This window comes from Narcine bancroftii, chromosome 8, assembly GCF_036971445.1.
Source record: "Narcine bancroftii isolate sNarBan1 chromosome 8, sNarBan1.hap1, whole genome shotgun sequence".
In the NCBI taxonomy this organism is placed as follows: Eukaryota; Metazoa; Chordata; class Chondrichthyes; order Torpediniformes; family Narcinidae; genus Narcine; species Narcine bancroftii.
In genome coordinates this window covers 61,022,255-61,044,093 of record NC_091476.1, presented here as the reverse complement: position 1 = coordinate 61,044,093, position 21,839 = coordinate 61,022,255, and the positions used below count along the sequence as shown (strand labels likewise).

The 21,839-nt window shown below is 44.5% G+C and overlaps 2 protein-coding genes across 5 annotated transcripts in view; one reads left to right on the top strand and one right to left on the bottom strand.

Moving 5' to 3' along the window:
• The window catches only part of ppp2r5b (protein phosphatase 2, regulatory subunit B', beta), a 183,108-nt gene that overhangs the window by 144,405 nt on the left and 16,864 nt on the right, over positions 1-21,839 (bottom strand). The window lies entirely within an intron of this gene.
• Positions 6,073-15,200, top strand: LOC138740744 (uncharacterized). The gene is made up of 2 exons (XM_069893814.1): positions 6,073-6,668; positions 11,865-15,200. The coding sequence occupies exon 2, from the start codon at positions 12,048-12,050 to the stop codon at positions 13,347-13,349; it is 1,302 nt and encodes a 433-aa protein (XP_069749915.1). The 5' UTR covers positions 6,073-6,668; positions 11,865-12,047; the 3' UTR covers positions 13,350-15,200.

Sequence of the window (21,839 nt, the reverse complement as noted above, 5' to 3'; positions counted from 1 at the left end):
TAGCATTGTGTATTTACCTCGACCACGGTGTCTGCAGACTTTGTTTCCCACTGCCTAATACCTTCCACTGACAAGTTGTCCTTCCTTCAGGTCCAACACCAGACACAGTCCCGCTTTGCTGAACTAGGTTCTGAATTGACTCAAGCAATGGATCGTCTATTTAACCTGAGACTCATTAAGTTTATTATCACTTGACTGTACAAAATAAAACGACAAAAAAAACAGTGTTTTTCTGGACCACGGCACATATATGGATCAAGATATCGTTGAAAATATATATAGATAAATATCTTGGGATGATTTACTCGGTTTCAAGATTATGTTGATCAATCTCACAGCTTGTGGGGAACAGCTATTCCCCAGCCTGGTGGCCCTGATTTTGATCCTCCTGTATCTCCTTCCTGACGGTGATGGATCAGCGATACTGGGCGCTGGGATGGAAAAGGTCCTCAATAATTCTTTGAGCCTTGTTTAAGCTACGCTCCCAGTGAATGTCATCAGTAGAGGAAATGGAGACCCAAGTGACCTCGGCTGTTTTGACGGGCCTCTGTATCGACTTCCGGTCCGATGCTTTGCAGCCAGACCAGGACACACTCAATGGCTGCTTCCATAAAATATTGTCAAGATGAGGCCTGTAGCCTTGCCCTCCTCATCCTCCTGAGGAAGTGTAGGTGCTGCTGAGCCTTCCTGATGATTAAGATGGTGGTGTGGTTCATAGGGATGGGAGCAGGACCTCCCTTCCCCATCCATCCTGCCCCACCATTCAGTAAGGTGATGGCTGATCTGGTTGTAGACTCAGCTCCACCTACCCGGCTGTTCCCCATCACCCTTTATTTCCCCTACTCTGCAAAAAAATAAATCAATCTAACTGCCACTGGAGAACATCAAGGGCCCTTACCATCCAGCAGATGCTCTGTTCACGCTGCTGCCATCTAGGGGCCACAAGGCTTGCACCCCCAGGTTCAGGAGCAGTGGTCGGCCATCTTCAAGCCTGCTCCACCATTCAGTGAGATCGAGGCAGATCTGATGATTGTCTCCTCTCCACCCACCTGCCTTTTCCCCATATCCCTTAATTCACCGACGATGTAAAAATCTATCCAACCTTGTCTTAAATCTATTTACTGATGTCGCCTCCACTGCTTCAATGAGTAGCAAATTCCACAGATTTGCCCCCCACCCTCCCGAGGAAAGCAGTTCCTCCTCATCTCTGTCCTACCATAAACCTTGAGGCTATTGTCCCCGAGTTCTGGTCTCCCCCACCACTGGGAACAACTTATCTACCTCTATCTTATCTACGCCTTTCATAATTTTATACATTTCTATAAGATTTAACATAACATAACATAACAATTACAGCACGGAAACAGGCCATTAGGCCCTTCTAGACCGCACCGAACCAAACACCCCTTTCTAGTCCCACCTCCCTGAACAATGCCCATAACCCTCGATCTTCTTCTCATCCATATACCTGTCCAACCTTTTCTCCTCTCATTCTTCTAAATTTCAGAGAATACAGTCCCAGGCAGCTCAATCTTTCCTCATAGGCCAACCCCCTCATCTATGGTGACCCTCCTCTGTCCCGCCTCCAAAGCCAGTACATTCTTCCTCAAGTCAGGAGGCCAGAACTGCACGCTGTGCTCCAGATGCGGCCTTACCGGGACTGTGTCCAGTTGTAGCAGAATCTCTCTGCTCCTAAATTCACTCCCTCCAGCAATGACGGCCAACGTTTCATTTGTCTTCTTGACAGCCCGCTGCAAACCAACCTTTTGCGATTCATGCACAAGCACCCCCAAGTCCCATTTGCAAGCAGCACACTGCAATCACTTGGCATTTAATAATAATCTGATCTTCTATTTTTCTTTTCAAAGTGGATAACCTCACATTGACCAACACTGTACTCCATCTACCAGAAGATTGCCCACTCACTTAACCAATATATATTTCTCTGCAGTCTCTCAATTCCTCTCAATTTAGTGTCATCAGCAAACTTCGATTCACTACACTCTGTCCCCTCTACCAGATTGTCTAGGTATATTGTGGACAGTTGCACGTCCACCACCGACCTGTGCTGCGCTCCGCTCACCACCAATTGCCAACCTGAAAAACATCCCTGTGCCCCAACTCTGCTTTCCTTTGGTTAACTAATCCTCTATCTATACTAATACTTCACCCCCAACTCTTTGCACCCTTATCTTATGTACAAACGTTTCATGTGGCTCTGTTATATGTGGAATGTGGAGGAAAAGGTAGCCTCTCTGTCTGAAACATTGTGGATTGTACTGGGTCACATGATCTCCCTGTCTGAAACTTGTTCGGAAGTTGCATCACCTGCCAATGAAGGTTGGACTCTAGCCACCCATTAGTGCTGTATTAGGAATGATTGTAGCTGTCATGTGAAAACAGTGCCCCCCTCCCCCCCCCACCGAGTCGGAGGACATGCCAGCTGCCAATCAAGGTTTGATTCTGTCCCATCCATTAGTGCACCTCTTGCTGTTGGATCCATGTCAATTACCTGGACTCCACTCTCCAGCCTGCCTGTTCTTGGCCTTGAGCCATTGGCTGTTGTAATTAGATTAACCCCTTTGCCACTGAGCTATTGGCCCACAGTAAATGATGTGGGCTTGTCCCTCCAGCACTATAAAGGTGCCATGTGCTCTTTGTTCACTCTCTTTGCCAGCTTGGGACCACCCTGTTTCACTCCAGGCCTAGAAATGTGGAAGGGTGCTGGAGAAACTGTTGGTAAGATGTGCACTGTTAAAAGGGTTGGGAGCATTTAATTAGTGTCCCTTGTAGCATAGAAGCATCGTAGTGAATTTTCCCTGATCATTGTATGTACCAGTTGATTTTGTGTTCCCTGATCATTGTATGTACCAGTTGATTTTTTTTGTGTGTGTGTGTGTGTGTGTGTGTGTGTGTGTGTGTGTGTGTGTGTGTGTGTGTGTGTGCATACTCTGGATCAGTCCCATTTTCCCACACTTGCCTTCTTTAAATAAAATCATTACCCAGATGAAAACTGTGTTCAGAGTCCTTGCCTTTGAGACCTACCAAACCAGTTTCCTCACTTACAAGTGAGGAAACTTATTGTCGGCTCATTTAAATGTCTCAGTGTCATAATTGACCAGACACCCAGCTCTGAACATTGATACATACAACATTTTTTCCCTCTTTGCCTTGTGAGCCAAGTCCCGGACATCACACCACACCAGGTCCCTACTGTGGACATCGCTGGAGGAGTTGCAGGTAAGGTGTGCACGACAGTTAGTTGAGCTGCAGTAGATCAGTGCTTGCAGAGAGCCACACCCCATTGGTACAGCGAACTGAGAGTGTGTTTGAAACCCTCTGCCTGTGAAGTGTGTACACATGTGGGAGAGTGTGGTAGGGTAAGCAGCCCCTGGTGTTGGAGTACCTTGTGCTCAATGTGCCTGCTTGCACCGTTGTAGCTTTTGACTCATACTGTGTAGAAGATAGGTGGCCACTAGTATCGGAGTCCAACCTGGGTCCGACGTGAATGTCTATACAGTATACTTATTCAGTAGTAGCATAATAAGTATCATTTGATGTCTTCCCCTTTTTGTCTCCTGTGTGTTCAATAAAGTTATCTTTGATTGTAACACTTGTGTCCAGACTCGTCTCTCTGTGAACCCATCATACCTGGCACTTTCCAAACACAATGATTGGCGCTGCGAGCAGAGTTCAAAGAGTTTCACCATTTCAGCTTGCCACTCGTTCCATGCTCACACCACTCTCTGAGTAAAGAATTTCCCCATCATGTTCTCTCTTAACTTTTCCCCTTTTACCCTTAACCTATGTCCTCTGGTCTGTATCAGGAAAAAGCCTGCGTAACCCTCTCACAATTTTAAATACCTCTGTTTAATTCCTCCTCATTCTTCTACGTTCCAGGGAATAAAGTCCTAACCTGTTTAATCTTTCTCTGTAACTCAATTCCTGAAGTCCGGGCAATATCCTAGTAAATCTTCTCTGCACTCTTTCTATCTTATTGATATCTTTCCTGTAGTCAGGTGACCAAAACCACACCCAATAATCCAAATTTGATCTCACCAATATCTTGTACAACTTTACCAAAACATCCTAACTCCTACAATACTTTGATTTATGAAGGCCAATATGCCAAAAGCTCTCTTTATAACCATATCCACCTGTGATGTGACTTAAAGGGAATTATATATCCATATTCCCAAATCCCTCTGTTCTACCTCACTTCTCAGAACCATACCATTTACCATGTATGTACTTTCTTGGTTTGTCCTTCCAAAATACACCTCACATTTGTCTGCATTAAATTCCATCTGCCATTTTTCAGCCCATTTTTCCATCTGGTCCAGATCCCTCTGCATGCTTTGAAAACCTTCCTTGATGTCCACAACATCTCCAATCTTAGTGTTACCTGCAAACTTGCTACTCCAATTTACAACATTATCATCCAGATCATTGATATAGATGACAAAAAACAATGGTCCCAGCACCGATCCTTGAGGCAAATCACTCGTCACAGGCCTTCAGTCTGAGAAGCAACTCTCTGGTTTCTACCATCCAGCCATTGTCAAATCCAGTTCACGACATCACCATGAATACCAAGCATCTGAACCTTCCTGACTAACCGCCCATGCGGAATCTTGTCAAAGGCCTTACTAAAGTCCGTGTAGACAATAGCCTTTCCTTCATCAACTTTCCTGGCAAACTCTTTGAAAAACTGTACAAGATTGGTTATTAATCATAACCTATCATGCACAAACCCACGTTCACTATCCCTAATCAGTTTCTTGTTAACAAAATAATTGTACATCTGATCTCTTAGAACACATTCCAATAATTTATAACTACCATTTATTCAGGCTTACTGGCCTATAATTTCCACAGTTACTTTTGGAACTTATTTTGATAACAGAACACATGATCAACCCTCCAATTTTCCAGCACCTCGCTCGTAGCTAAGGACTGTTATGAGTCCAGAGGACCCCAAAACCCAGCAGCAATAGATATGCACCATGACAAAGGGTTACTTAAACAAAAGTTGCTTTTAATTATCTTTGAAGATGAAAATAGAATCAAACTTTTAACTTATCTCTATTGACTTACTTAACTCCCTTCTAATTCTAACCGCAGATGTGTGTGTGTGTGTGTGTGTGTGTGTGTGTGTAAGTTCAGCAAAGTTCTTTGGTTCACAGTCCAATCTCACTGGCTACTGTGCACATTAATAAAGTTCACCAGGCTTTGGTGCTTAACAGGTAAATGGTTACCACTCAGAAGGGTTCTTGTTGGTTTTTAGAGAGAGAGTTTTTCTTGTTCCAGGTCACTGCAGAGTCCTCTCCTTCGACCAGGCTGTCTTCCAAAGCTTGCCATCTTGTCTCTCTGGAACTGATGTCTGTCTCTCTCTTCCCCCCCACACCCCTCTCACTTCCGCTCTCTGCCTGCAAAGATCACATGACCTTCTGACCTTCCAGTCAGTAAATGCTCTTTTCCAGACAAAGCTGCTACTGCCTGTTGTTACATTTGTTGCTTTCTGCAAAATTACAGTCCATCATGAGTCTCTGAGCACTCTTGCAAAAGCTCCTACAAAAATTGAATGTGTTTTAAAGTGTTTATGTGTGACTTGCTCTAACAAACCTTTCCCAATTTATCTCCCAAACACCTCTGTCACAGGACATTTTCAATATTTCTGCCAGAGTGCCTGCAATTTCTACACTAGGTTTCCTTAAGGCCCTAGGGAATATCTTGTCAGACCCTGGGGATTTATCCACCTTTATTAGCTTTAAAACAGCAAGCAATTCTTTAATCTGTATAGGTTCCATGACCACACTGATTGTTTTCCTTACTTCGCATGACTCTGAGCCACCTGAGTGAATACTGATTTTAGGATTTCCCACCCATCTCTTTTGGCTCCATACAAAGCTGTAGGAGTTTAGAAACAGTTATTATTTTAATTGAAGGAGTTTAGAAATGGTTATTATTTTAATTGTAGGAGTTTAGAAACAGTTATTATTTTAATGTTAGGAATTCTGAAACAGTTATAGAAGGTAGAAAGAAAAAGCAAGAAAAAGCTAAAATGTTCTTTGTGTAAAATGGCGCATGAAAAACAGCAGAACAGAGTATACAAGATAACAGAGGAATTTAAGAAATATGCACGTACACACACAAAGAGCTTGTTTAATAGGGGGTGGGGAAAGGAGGTGTGAGTATGGGATAGGAGAAAGTCGGAGTCAGTCAAGAGTCAGGCGAATAGGGAAAAGTGCCAAACCAATCCAAGAAGGATAAATGTAAGAAAAATCTAAGGGGAGGTGAATTGAAAAATGTATAAAAACAAAGAAGCCTCCCGCCCTCGGTGTACTTTCCCGAGGTAGGGGGAGAGTACCCAACCTTGCAATGTTGTAAATGTAAATAAATGTTCTTTGTTCTCAACTTTTGTCTCGAGCATATTTTGTGAACATGAAGGCACTTCTCACAACTTGGGGGGATCGTCCGGGATCACACACCCTCCACTGACCAGTGCTTGTCTGAAAGGAGGTTGGTGCCCCCCGGCTGATTTAGCCGGACTCCTGGTCATCGAGTGTCCGGCCAGTGGACGTAGCGAGTGATATCCGAGAAGAGACGTTGAGAACAAAGGATGGGACAGCCGTGCGAGTGATGTGCTGGGAAGGCTTGACAGCCAGGTAAGACTGATTAATCCACCATGGGTGGGGGAGGGAGCAAAAAGAAAGGTCTGAGTATAGGACCAATTGATAAAATTCCCCCGGGAAGCCCATTGGGGAGGCAATTGATGAATTGGGGTGCGGGAAAGACCCGCAAGAAAGATAAAAAGAAAATGATCCAGTACTGTTGCCACGAGTGACCTGAGAATCCAATTAAGGGGTCTTCAGTATTTTGGCCAAAATACGGTTCGGATGAGGATTGGGTATGCCAGGCGTTGAATATCTGGCTTTATGAGCATAGACCCGAGGACTCCGAAAGTAGAGATTATGCTGCCTGCTGGTTGTTTGTAGAATTTGACCAGATGGTGATGAATACAAGGGATCCGGCGAAATCTAAGGAACAGGAGCCTTTGGCTCCTCTTCCTGAAAATTGGGACCACTTGCAGGCATTACCTCCACCATATCCTGAGCTGGCTCCTCCCTTGCCCTCTCCTCCCCGCCCACTTTATCCTCCCCTTACCCCTCCGAGAGGAAACACGATAAGGACTAGGTTACAAGCTAAGGGTCCTCCGCCGCCTCTTACCCCCCAGGTATATAACCCAGACTGTACGGGATAATTAGAAGAGCAGTGTGAAAAACTTCACGAAGAGAAAGCTGGGGAATTTGCTTTGGGTCTCAGACATCATAAGGAAGATCCAGTTCCATCAGGAGCCTGGGGACCGGACCCTTCTCAGGTGCAAATGTTTCCCCTTCGTGAGGTACCCTTGGGAGGTCCAGCGGGTGGAATAGGCTTTGTAAATGTCCCCTTGACTAGCACAGAAGTGAGAAATTTTAAACGGGAAATGAAATCTTTAATTGAAGATCCTCAAGCCTGTGCGGAGCAATTTGATCAGTTTCTGGGACCTAACATTTACACCTGGGACGAGTTAATATCTATATTCAAAGCTTTATTTTCTTTAGATGAGAGAGGAATGATTAGACAAGCTGGAATTAGGGTGTGGGATCGGGAACACCAGGGAGGTCCACGAGCAGTTGCTGGAGAGGACAAATTCCCTCTGGTCAATCCACACTGGGATAAGGGGACGGTAGATGGTCGCACCCGGATGGAAGAATACAAGGTGAACCTGATAAAGGGAGTGAGGGAGTCAGTACCAAAAGAACAGAATTTTAAGAAAGCATTCGAGGTTTCCCAGGGCCCTGAGGAAACCCCCTCGCCCTTTTTGACTAGACTGCGGGCAGCAATACAACAATATGGAAGATTGGATATAGAGTCACCAGTTGGGGAACAATTAGTTTTGACAGGATTTGTTACAAACTCAGCCCCAGATATACGAAAGAAACTTCAAAAGACTGAAAATTGGCATGAACAGGGATTATCCCAGCTGCTACAAATAGCCCAAAGGGCATATGTCCAAAGGAGTGAGGATAAGCAGAAAGGAAAGGCGAAGATATTATTGCAAGCGGTAAAGGAAGTCGTAAATGGACAGCAGGGAAGTCAAAGACGCCGGACCAACGGTCTGGGCGGATGGATGGGAATGAGAGAAAGAGGAAGGCCAGGATTTGAAGGATGGGATGAACCCTAGGGTCCCCGACCACGAGCGGGGGCTTGAAGAGGTGGTCCCAACAAAGGATGGCAGACAGGGCCCAAGGTTTGTTACTATTGTAAAAGAGGGGGACACTTCAAGAGGGCCAGGGACACATGATCCTATGTCCTGATGGAGGAGGAAGATTAGGGGAGTCAGGGTTCTCTCGTAAAGAGTGCCGTGGGGCAGCATGGAGAACCATTGGTAAACTTAAGCATAGGACCCCACGAAGAAGATATGATTTTTATGGTAGACTCGGGAGCTGCTCGTTCTAGTATTTTAACCAAACCCAAGGGAACAGTTTTTAACGGGAGGGTGATTATTTCAGGGGTCGGGGGATCTAACTTTGAGGTTCCTGAATTAAGGGGCCTTAGGATACAAATGGCGAGAAAAGTAATAAGGGGAGACATTCTACTGGTTCCCCAGGCAGGAGTCTGCCTGCTGGGACAGGATTTGCAGGATTTATTGGGTATCAGGGCCCAGCCTCAAGGAAAGGGAATTGGGGTCCAGTTCTACACATTGACACAAGAAGATCGCGAGTTGATCGACCCCAAGGTGTGGGCCAAGAAGGGAAATAGAGGGGGGTTGGATGTTCCCCCACTTCGGGTCACGCTAAAAGACCCCAATCAGATTGTCAGACGAAAGCAATATCCAATCCCAATGGAGGGAAGGAAGGGACTTCAACCCGTAATTGATCAATTATTATTGGATGGGTTACTCGAACCCTGTATGTCCCCCTTTAACACCCCAATACTACCAGTACGAAAACCAGACGGTACTTATCGGCTGGTACAAGACCTATGAGAATTAAATAAGGTGATTTTGGCCCGATACCCCATTGTGCCTAATCCTTATACAATTATGGGAAAAATAGATCCAAATAGTAAATGGTTTAGTGTGATAGACCTGAAAGACACCTTTTGGTCTTGCCCTCTGGATGAGGGTAATAGGGACATGTTTGTCTTTGAATGGGAAAACCCGTATACTGGATGAAAGAACCAGTATCGCTGGACAGTTCTCCCGCAAGGCTCTACAGAGTCCCCTAATCTATTTGGCCAGGTATTAGAACAAGTGTTGGAAGAAGCTCCAAAAAGATCAGACTGTCAACTAATACAATATGTAGATGATTTATTAATCACAGGAAAAGAACAGGAGGCTGTCAAACAATATACGGTGGATATGTTAAACTTTCTGGGAGTAAAGGGGCTGAGAGTAAGTGAGGCAAAATTGCAATTTGTGCAGCCAGAGGTAAAATACCTGGGCCATCTAATTAGTCAGGGATGTCAGCGAATAAGCCCGGAGAGAATACGTGGCATTTTGCAGGTCCCACCTCCCAAGGATGCCCGAGAGCTCAGGAAGTTCCTTAGTCTGGTGGGATATTGCCGAATTTGGATAGAAAATTATTCTAATTTGGTAAAATTTTTGTATGATAAGTTAGCTGGCCTAGATAATTCTCTTGTCTGGACAGAGGAAGAAATGGAGGGATTTAAGAGGATAAAGAGTTGTCTTGCCAAGGCTTCAGTGTTGGCATTACCTGATTTGAATAAACCATTTGACTTATTTGCAAAGGATGGGGCAGCTACGGGTGTATTGACCCAGGAGCGAATGTGGCTCCGGCAACCAGTGGCGTTTTTGTCCAAAGTATTTGACCCAGTTTGCCGCGGATGGCCGGAGTGTGTCCAGGCATTGCTGCCACCGCTGTCCTGGTAGAAGAGGGTCGAAAGATTACCTTTGGCGCACCCATGACCCTGCACACCATCCGAACTATTCTGTTACAGCGTGCGGGGAGGTGGTTGACTGATTCGAGAATTCTAAAATATGAGGCAATTTTGATGGACCGAGATGACCTGACACTGGTTACTAATCGGGACCAGAACCTAGCTGCATTCTTAGTATCTCCATCAAGTGAGACGGCCTATGATCAGCTGGAACATGAGTGCTTGGAAATAATAAATTTGCAGACTAAGATCCGGAATGATCTAGGGTATGAGCCTCTATGTGAGGGAGAGAGATGGTTTATAGATGGTTTTTCTCATTGTATAAAAGGAACTCGTTACAGTGGATATAACATAACATAACATAACAATTTACAGCACGGAAACAGGCCATTAGGCCCTTCTAGTCCGCACCGAACCAAACACCCCTCTCTAGTCCCACCTCCCTGCACAATGCCCATAACCCTCCATCTTCTTCTCATCCATATACCTGTCCAACCTTTTCTTAAATAATACAATTGACTCCGCCGCCACTATTTCTCCCGGAAGCTCATTCCACACGTCTACCACTCTCTGAGTAAAGAAGTTCCCCCTCATGTTACCTCTAAACCTCTGCCCCTTAATTCTTAACTCATGTCCTCTTGTTTTAATCTTTCCTCCTCTTAACGGAAATAGTCTATCCACATCCACTCTGTCTATCCCTTTCATAATCTTAAATACTTCTATCAAATCCCCTCTCAACCTTCTACGCTCCAAAGAATAAAGACCTAATCTGTCCAATCTCTCCCTATACTCTAGATGCTTAAACCCAGGTAACATTCTGGTAAACCTTCTCTGCACTCTCTCCACTCTGTTTATATCCTTCCTATAATTAGGCGACCAGAACTGCACACAGAACTCCAAATTAGGCCGCACCAACGTCTTATACAGTCTCAACATCACCTCCCAACTCCTACATTCCATGCAATGATTGATAAAGGCCAGCATACTAAAAGCCTTCTTCACCACCCTATTCACGTGAGTTTCTACCTTCAGGGATGGCATAGTGGATGGAAAAGATGGTTCTGTTATGGAAGCTGGTCTCCTCCCCGGTCTCTGGTCGGCTTAGACATGCGAATTATATGTGTCGAGCCTTCCAGGGACTACAGGGGAAAGTAGGAACAATTTCTTTGGCTTGGCTTCGCGGACGAAGACTTATGGAGGGGGTAAAAAGTCCACGTCAGCTGCAGGCTCGTTTGTGGCTGACAAGTCCGATGCGGGACAGGCAGACACGATTGCAGCGGTTGCAGGGGAAAATTGGTGGGTTGGGGTTGGGTGTTGGGTTTTTCCAATTTACACAGATTCTAAATATGCTTTTGGAGTTGTACATACCTTTGGAAAAATTTGGAAGGAACGGGGGTTAATTACAGGAAAGGGCCAAAAATTAGTCCATGAAAATTTAATAATCAAATATTTGGATGCTTTAATGCTGCCTAAGGAGGTGGCCGTGGTCCATGTCCGGGGACATCAGGTAGGGGAAAGCCCCGAAGACTGAGGTAACAGACAGGCAGATGAGGTCGCAAAGGAGGCATCCGTGGGAGTAAAATTCAGCTCACCCGCCTGTGTGCTGAGACAGGTCTCTCCTGGTTTAAATGTTTACCCCTGGCTTTGATTCGTATTCGTACCGTTCCCCGTCGTGATATTGCCGTCTCCCCGTATGAAATGATGTTCGGCCTTCCTTATCTGGGCTCCCATACATATCTAAGTATCTGCAAGAACTTTCCACCATGTTGGCTGATCTGAGAAGGGGGATTCTAGCCAGACGCCGCCTTTGGAATTCGCCATACACACCATTCAACTCGGTGGCTGGGTATTGATAAAGAGTTGGAAAGATGTTAAGTTGTCGCCAACCTGGGATGGTCCTTTTTGTGTCCTTCTAGTTACAGATACTGCTGCACGAACGCGTGAAAGAGGGTGGACTCATGTCCAGAGGGTGAAACGTTATCACCACCCCCTCGAGAATATCTCCACTGACCTAGAAGGCTCATATTGGCAGTCGGAGCAACATCCTAGTGACCTCAAGCTCACCCTGCAACGAAAATTTTGATTTGTGTATAATAATAATGTCCTTGTTTGTATTTTTCTTTATTTTCCCCATTGCTTTCGCCTCCACTCTGTCTTGCTCCCAATGTGTTAAGTCCTTTTGGAAGAGGGGCAGCACTTCGGGTAATGATGTTGAGCTTAGGGAGATTAAGTATTTTGAGAAGTGGATGGGGACAAAGGAGGGTTGTGTAGTCCCAAGAAAGAACGACAATTGTTCTTTTGCCTCCGAGACATATACCATTTTTCTAAGTCTAGGAGAGGGTTCTCCCCTAGGTAGGTCAAGAAATAGATTCTTCCTGTCCTGCCCCCCCCCCCCCCCGGGACCCTTCTGTGCCTCCAAATTAGGCAAACCGGGAGACCCTCTAGTGAAGGAAGTGATTTCACTGCGGGCAGCTTCTAAGTATAGTGGTACCAACATGATCACCGTTACGCCACATGAGTCTCAAAAGAACTTATATGAGAGGGCAAGAATACAAGCCAATAGACATAGACTTGGAGATAACCTATGGGTCAATTTACATCAACTTACCGTCCAGCCCCCCAACATCTCCATCGGGCACACAAAACTCAAAACGGTCAACCAGTTTACCTATCTCGGCTGCACCATTTCATCGGATGCAAGGATCGACAACGAGATAGACAACAGACTCGCCAAGGCAAATAGCGCCTTTGGAAGACTACACAAAAGAGTCTGGAAAAACAACCAACTGAAAAACCTCACAAAGATTAGCGTATACAGAGCCGTTGTCATATCCACACTCATGTTCGGCTCCGAATCACGGGTCCTCTACCGGCATCACCTACGGCTCCTAGAACGCTTCCACCAGTGTTGTCTCCGCTCCATCCTCAACATTCATTGGAGCGACTTCATCTCCAACATCGAAGTACTCGAGATGGCAGAGGCCGACAGCATCGAATCCATGTTGCTGAAGATCCAACTGCGCTGGGTAGGTCACGTCTCCAGAATGGAGGACCATCGCCTTCCCAAGATCGTGTTATATGGCGAGCTCTCCACTGGCCACCGTGACAGAGATGCACCAAAGAAGAGGTACAAGGACTGCCTAAAGAAATCTCTTGGTGCCTGCCACATTGACCACCGCCAATGGGCTGATATCGCCTCAAACCGTGCATCTTGGCGCCTCACAGTTCGGCGGACAGCAACCTCCTTTGAAGAAGACCGCAGAGCCCACCTCACTGACAAAAGACAAAGGAGGAAAAACCCAACACCCAACCCCAACCAACCAATTTTCCCTTGCAACCGCTGCAACTGTGTCTGCCTGTCCCGCATCGGACTTGTCAGCCACAAACGAGCCTGCAGCTGACGTGGTCATTACCCCTCCATAAATCTTCATCCGCGAAGCCAAGCCAAAGAGAAGAAGTCCGTCCAGGAGCTTGGTGTTCGTAACTGTTGGATTTGTAGCGGCCCAACCCGGGATGGAACTTGGCCATGGAGAGGTGAGCGATTAGATGATCGTACACTTCTTGCCTCCAATCTTTCCACTAGCACTTCTGGTCGATCCCGTGAGTCTTTGAAGTTGGAAAATCATCCACAAGGCTTTGAGTGCTTGGTAAAAGAACACGGCAGGTACCCAAAGGGCGATTTGGCTTGCCGGCGCTGGAATAATGTCACTAGTGGAAATTGGGTTCCAACCCCGCCTACCAGCTTCCTGTCCTTTTCTAATCGATCAGATGTTCCCTGTGTACCCTCGGTTCCCATTAATGACACATCTGACCTTGCCGACGTTGAGTTTTGGAATTGCACTGGTTTCAACCCTTATCAGGCCATTCCTGCGCTGACATCCTTCTGGGAAGATTCTAGTCCTTCCGGCTATGCACCCGACGGCTTATATTGGATTTGTGGGAATATGGCTTATACATATCTTGAACCCGACTGGAGTGGGACTTGTTGTATTGGTATGATTCAACCACATTTCCATCTTCTTCCTCCAGATTCCGATGAACATATTTCCACTCGATTACATTCCCCCATACAACGCCGTTCGGCTGAGATCAGCAAATGGGGGATGACTGGCCCCCTGAACGCATAATTTCATACTATGGACCGGCTACGTGGGCACAGGATGGTTCATGGGAGTCCCGAACTCCAATTTACATGCTTAATTGTCTAATCCGTTTGCAGGCTGACCTAGAAGTAATTACTAACCAGACAGCTACTGCCTGGCAGAGGAACCACAGCAAATCCAGGCTACCGTTTATCAGAACCGCCTAGCCTTGGACTATTTATTGGCTGCAGAAGGTCATGTGTGTGGCAAGCTGAATCTCTCCAATTGCTGCCTTACAATTGATAATAATGGACAAGCTGTTAAAGATATCTCTTCAGGTATACGGAAACTCTCCCATGTGCCTGTGCAAACATGGCACTCCGCCATTGGCTCATGGTTGTCTAAATGGTTTAGTGGCTCGTGGTCATGGATACATTCAGCACTTATCTTTTCTGTCTTTATACTTTTTGCCTTAATACTGATCCCTTGCATCCTTCCTTGCCTCCAGTGTTTGATTAGACAAGCCATTCAACAAATCAGTCCCATTATGGTTCAGCAACAACAGGATTATACTGAGGCGGCAGAGAACCTTCTGAAACTATGGGAAAAAGAAACCGGTATTATTTAGACAGGTTTGAAAGCGTAGCTCTTTTTAAGGGGTGGATTAAAGGAGTTTAGAAAAAGTTATTATTTTAATTGAAGGAGTTTAGAAATGGTTATTATTTTAATTGTAGGAGTTTAGAAACAGTTATTATTTTAATGTTAGGAATTCTGAAACAGTTATAGAAGGTAGAAAGAAAAAGCAAGAAAAAAGCTAAAATGTTCTTTGTGTAAAATGGCGCATGAAAAACAGCAGAACAGAATATACAAGATAACAGAGGAATTTAAGAAATATGTACGTACACACACAAAGAGCTTGTTTAATACGTGGTGGGGAAAGGAGGTGTGAGTACGGGATAGGAGAAAGTCGGAGTCAGTCAAGAGTCAGGCGAATAGGGAAAAGTGCCAAACCAATCCAAGAAGGATAAATGTAAGAAAAATGTAAGGGGAGGTGAATTGAAAAATGTATAAAAACAAAGAAGCTTCCCGCCCTCGGTGTACTTTCCCGAGGTAGGGGGAATTTACAACCTTGCAATGTTGTAAATGTAAATAAATGTTCTTTGTTCTCAACTTTTGTCTCGAGCATATTTTGTGAACGTGAAGGCACTTCTCACAAAGCTGACCACTCTGATTTTCAAGGGGACTAATTTGGTCCCTTACTATCCTTTTTGCATATTTTACACTCCTCAAGTGCCTAATTTGCTCCATGTTGCCTATATCTGCTATACACCTCTCTCTTGTTCCAAACCAGATCCCCAATATCCCCTGAAAACCAAGGTTCCCTCTGCCTACAAACATTGCCTCTACTCTTGACAGGAACGTACAAACTCTGTGCTCTCAAAATATCACCTTTGAAGGTCCTCCACTTACCTCACACATTCTTGCCTGAAAACAACTTATCCCAATCCACGCATTCTTGATCCTTTCACATTTCCCTAAAATTGGCCTTTCTCCAATTTAGACCTATCCTTCTCTATAATTAACTTGAAATTATTGGCATTAATGTCACTGGACCCAAAATATTCCCCAACACATACATCTGTCACCTGTCGTGTCTCATTGTTAACAGGAGATCTGGTATTGCACTCTCTCTCGTTGGCACCTCTATATATTTCAGAAAACTTTACTGAACACATTTGACAACTCCAAGCCATCCATCCTTTTTACAGTATGAGAACCCCAGTCATAATGTGTAAAGTTAAAATCAACCATCACAACCTTATATTTCCTATAACTGTCTACAGATTTGGTCCTCCAATTCTCATTGACTTTATGGATGGTTTATAATACAAACCCAGTATGGTCATACCTTTCCCATTCCTCAGTTCCACCCACATATCCTCAGTAGACGAGCCCTCTGGTCTGCCCTACTTGATCACAGCTGTGATATTTTCAATGACAAGCAATGCCACTCCTCCCCCTATCATCCCTACCCCCTCCATTGCATCTAAAGCAATGCAAGCCTAGAACACTGAGCTGCCAGTCCTGCCCCTCCTGCAACCAAGTTTCGCTAATGGCCACAATTCTCATAATTCCACGTGCCAATCCACGTTCTAAGCTCCTCTACCTTTCCTACAAATACTCCTTGTATTGAAACATATGCACCTGAGAACATTTCCACCATGTTAAATTCATTTTCTAATGATGCATATTTTCACATGATCTTTTCCCTCCTCCACTCCTCTATCTGCTCTGGCACTCTGGTTCCCATCCTCCTGCAAATCTAGTTTAAACTACCTGCAGCATCGCAAGTAAACCTTCCCATGAGGATGTTAGTTCCCCCACCAGTTCAGATGCAAACTATGCCATTGGAACAGGTCCCAATTCCCCAGAATTGAGCCCAATGATCCAGAAACCTGAAGCCCTCCCTCCTGCACTATGTCTTTAGCCATGTGTTAACCTGCGTTAGTAATCCTTCAACCTAGTACCTAACTCCCTGAACTCTCCTTAGAGGACTTCCTCACCCTTCCTACCCACGTTATTGTTCCCTAGCAAATTTCTACAGATGTGTGGTGGAAAGTGTGCTGAATCACATCTAAATCACAGTCTGTTATGGAGCCACCAATACCCCTGAGCATAAAGCCCTCCAAAAGGTAGTGGGAGCAGATCTTAGGGAAAACCCTCCCCACTATTGAGAACACCTACAGGGAACCCTGCTGTTTGAGACCAACAACAATCAACAAAGACCCTCACCACCCAGTACATGGTGTGTTCTCACTGCTGCCATCAGGAAAGAGGTCTTGGTGCCACAAGATTCGCACCACCAGGTTCAGGAACAGCTGCTCCCCCTCCACCATCAGAGACTCCTTTAAGGACTCGCACTTGTGCTCTTTATTGATTTTCCTTTTTATTTTCTCTGTATTGCACAGTCAGTTTGTTTACATTTGTTATCTGTTTATTTGTTGTGTGGCTTTTCTTTGCACTACAAATGAGTGGTAATTCTGCCACTCCTGAAGGAAAAAAAGAATCTCAGAGCTGTATGTGATATCGTTATGTACTGACAATAAATCTAAATCTATAATGTTTATGACATTTAGTTGCTCATTTCCTTCTTGAGAATGCTGAAACTGGATCTGAGATATCTGGACCCTGGCAGCAGGGAGACAACAAATCATTCAGGCTACTTGATCTCTTCCACAGGACTTTTCATCTCTCCCCCTAACTAAGGAATCCCCTATCACTGCAGCTTGCCACTTCTCCTCCCATCCCTTCTTAACCACAGGCACAGGGCCAGACTCCATGCCAGAATCCTAATTGCTGTGGCTTGTCACTACTAAGTTCCCCTTCCCCCCCTCCCCAAAACGTATCCAAAATGGTATACTTCTTATTGAAGTGAACAGCCACAGGGGTGCCCTGCACTCCTTGCCTGTTCCCTTTCCCTCTCCTGACTGTCACCCATCTACCCTTCTCCTGCCTCCTGGGTGTGATACCATCCCTGTAACTCCTGTCTATCACCCCCTCTGCCTCCCGAATGATACGGAGTTCATCCAACTCCAGGTCCACTTCCTTAACTCAGCTTGTCAGGAACTGCAGCTGGATGCACCTCGCAGGTTAAGTCATCAGGGATAGTGCTGGCTTCCCTGACAACTATATTCTGCAAGAGGCTGCCATTCCCAGTGGTTACAATGAGAGGAACTTTAAAAAAATGTTATTGTTGCAAGATGGTTATGATATAAATGTTTGCAATATGATGCTGCCATAAAAACCCGAATTCCATCATGTGTTCATGACAATACATTATGATGTACAGCTTGCGGACATATGTAGATTGAGTCAGGAATTTACGAGCTAGTGCTCACAATGGTGGTTTTAGTGGGCGTGACCTGCAATTTAAAATATTTGATATGTATGCCGTGTACATGCATGTAAAAGTTGACTCCCCTGCAGGGTGGAGCTGAGGAACGGGAAAAGAGTGACCATGTTAATGTGATTGTATTATAGACCACAGTCAGTGAGAATTGGAGGAGCAAATCTGCAGAGATAGCAGTCAGTTGAGGGAAACATTAAATTGTGATAAACTGTGAATTGAAATTTGCACATATTGACGAGGATGGCCATATTGTAGAATGGCTACATGGGTTGGAGCAGTGGTTTTCAAACATTGTCTTTCCACTCACAGACCACCTTAAATAATCCCTATGACATAGGTGCTCTGTGATTAGTAAGGAATTACTAAAGTTGTTCTGTGAGTGGAAAGACAATGTTTGAAAATCACTGTTTTAATGACCCATTTTGTGTACTGGTTCATAAATCCAAAGGAAATGATCCAATAACAATGTTTCTCAAGTAAAATATTTTAGTAACAATTGGGTCTAAAGTGGTAGTTCTCAACCTTTTCTTTTAAACACTCACATACCACTGTAAATAATCCCTTATAAAGCACCTAAAGCAGAGGGATTATTGAAGGTGGAATGTGAATGGAAAGAAAAAGTTTGAAAGCCACTGGGTTAGAATGTGTCAAATGTGTTCAGGGAAGTTTCTTATCTTTTTAAAAACTTTATTTATTTGTTCAAAAAACAAATAATATATGACATATACTGCAATTAAACATGAACATTTTTAATATATATATATATTTAAATATATATATATATATATATATATATAAAAAGAAAAGAAAAGATCCCCCCCTCAGCCAACTCTCCTAAGGAGAGCCATAAAAAAAGAAAAAAGAAAGAATATTAAAAAATGTTAAATATACATATTAAAATCGAATCAATATTAATTGAAATGTAAACATTCCAAGTATAACAGCCACTTATTAATAAAAAATTATAATTATCATGCAAAACATACATATTTTTTCCATTATTAAACAATATTTCATCTCATTATGTCATCTATTAATACAATCATATTTGTATCTTTCCACATACCAGCAATACATTTTTTCGCTACGGATAAAGCTAAATATACAAAAGCAAGCTGAAACTTGTCTAATCCCAAGCGTTTCAGAGGTTGCAAACTACCCAATAAAAATACTGTTGGATCTAAAACTATTTTAATCTTATAGATATTTTAAAAACAATTGAATTTTCTTCCAAAAAGATTGTATATGTATACATGACCAAACAGCATGAAAATAAGTTCCAACCGTATCACCACATCTAAAACACAAATCTGATTAATTGAAACCATATTTTTTTAATTTTTCAGTATCAAATATAATTGATGTAAAAAATTGTAATTAATCATTGCATAACGTGCATTTATCATTCTAGTTACTGTAATGAAGGGTTAAAACCATGTGCTCAGATGCTTCCTTGCTTATGTGAAACTAACAACACTGGGGCCACACTCAGGTCACCTTACTTTCAGAATTAGCAGATGTAATTAAACTCAGCCATGGGGATTTATCTGAAGATACACTTTGAAATGGAATTCCACCGTGAGGCCCAGGGAAAGCAGTTGTCAAATACGACACTCTGAAATTGACGTATTGGTCACAACCTGTCTTGCTCAAGAAGTTTTAATGAGTCCTTGTATCTACGAGATAAACCAGGAAATCATAGCATCCTGGTTCCATAATAATTAATCTTTTTAAATTGTAGAATAGTATGCTCAGCTTTGATTTTGACTGACAAATGTTAGAGGGAGTGGGTGCATGATTAATTGTTTTTGGGGTATAAAAGTCTGTGGTCCTGCTGCTGAAGTTTAGACTCTCCGAGGGATGGGAACATCCCTTGTCAAGAAGGAAGAACAGCTAGAGTCCGAGCAACGTCCCGGTCGGGGGAGGTGAAGGAGCTGCTACCGGCGCCCCGGCAGCCTACTACAAGTGTGCCGTCATTGCCTCGCTTCGGCAGTTGGGACCAGTCCAGGCGTTGTTAAGTATGATTAGGCAGGCTTGCATATTGTAGTTTGAAACCTGCTTTATATTTGTAATAAACATTTGTGTAGACTGAACTGCTCTCGGTGTGTGTCTCTATTTTCTTTCGGTAGCTCAAACACTGTGACCAATCTAAAACGAACAAAGTGAAAGGTACAAGTTTACCCAAGACAGTTACACTATCATAACAGGTATCTAACTCTTCAGAAAAAGTAAAACCAATATCCGCTTCCCATTTAATTTTAGATCTATTCCAACCCTTTTTATCCATACTATCCTGTAATATTTGATACATAAATGAAATATAACCCTTCTCAAGTCTGCAGACACCATGATTGAAGTTTGGAAGACGAAATGGGCTGAAAGGTCTGTTTCTCTGCTGCATTGTTTAATGGTTCTATCCTCCTTCCTCAGCCTATCGCTCTGTGCTGCTGCTTTCAGGGATCTATGGACCTGTATCCATCCTGACATTCCCTTGGAATGTCTGACCCGATCATACTTCCCAGAAGGAATGGCTTCCCACTTGTCATGATATTCCATCTGTCGTTGTTCTGCCGAATGTTCCAGCAGATAGATATCACGGTGCAGCCTCAGACAACCCTCCTCACTGTCTCAAACACCACTCATGTCCCTATCAAACGTACTGATCACACCTCCTCCAATGACATCCGCGTTGTCCACATCAAAAACCAAGGGTGCCGGCACGAATCCTTGTGTCCATTTTTGGTCACAGACGTCCGATGAGAAAAACAGCCCTCCAGCACCACCCTCTGCCGGCGCGAGGGGAGTATAAAAGTGATCGGAGACTGATTAAAGGAGGGTGGTGAAAGAAGTCTCTCCCCAGAGAGCGGCAGGGATCTGGAGCCACATTTAAACGGGACTGCCGTGAGCTGCAGGGCCCCGGACCCAGCGCCCAAGGCTCCGCTCCCTGCTGCTCAGAGACTGGAACTAACCGGGGCCTTGGTGTCATGGATAGGGGAGGGGAAGCAGCAATGATTGTCACCGGGAGGACGTTCCCACTCCGCCTCCCTCCTCCCATCAGTGTCACAGCAAACTGGGGCGGTGTCTGGATGACTGTAATCGGTCCATTTGATGTATCCAATCACAAAGTACGTATTCGTTCCAAATGGACCAATGATATCCCTTGCCGTTGCCATCCTCTTATTAGCATAGGGTGTTGGCCCTGCCTATTTAAACTGCTCTCGGAAGGAGTTCCGCTCATTTGTGGGTCTGAAATCGAAAGAAAAAAAAATGCCTAATGCGAAGCCAGCAAAGAAAAGCGCCAAGAAAGCATGAACTCGTTCGTAAGCGATATTTTCGAGCGGATTTCGGGGGAGGCTTCCTGTCTGGCCCATTACAACAAGAGGTCGACCATTAGCTCCCGGGAAATCCAGACGGCCGTATACCTGCTGCTGCCCGGGATGTTGGCCAAGTACGCTGTGTCGGAAGGGAGGCGGTCACCAAGTACACCAGCTCCAAGTGAAGCTCCACAAAGTGCGGGCAAACAAACCAGAAACACAACGGCTTTTTTCAGAGCCACTCACAGTCTCGTTGAAAAGAGTTGTCTGAATATTTCGGGACGTGTTTGTCAATGTGGTTCCACTGCCCGGTCTCATCCTGGTCTCGCTATTACATTCCTGCCCGCTACACCGACACGGAAACGTAACTCTCTCCTTCCCCTCAGCTTGTCCCCACTTTACTCAAACTTAAATCTAGGGAGTATAAATGTGAGCTCGTTGTTTGTTGATGTATTTAATGGCTGTGCTGAACACGACGTATTAACTGCAATCCCCTGTGTTGTAACTATTTAATCTCATTTCTCCCTGAGATCACAATCGGATCTCGGTCCTTTCACCGATCGACCTTTGAGGCTGCAGCCTCGG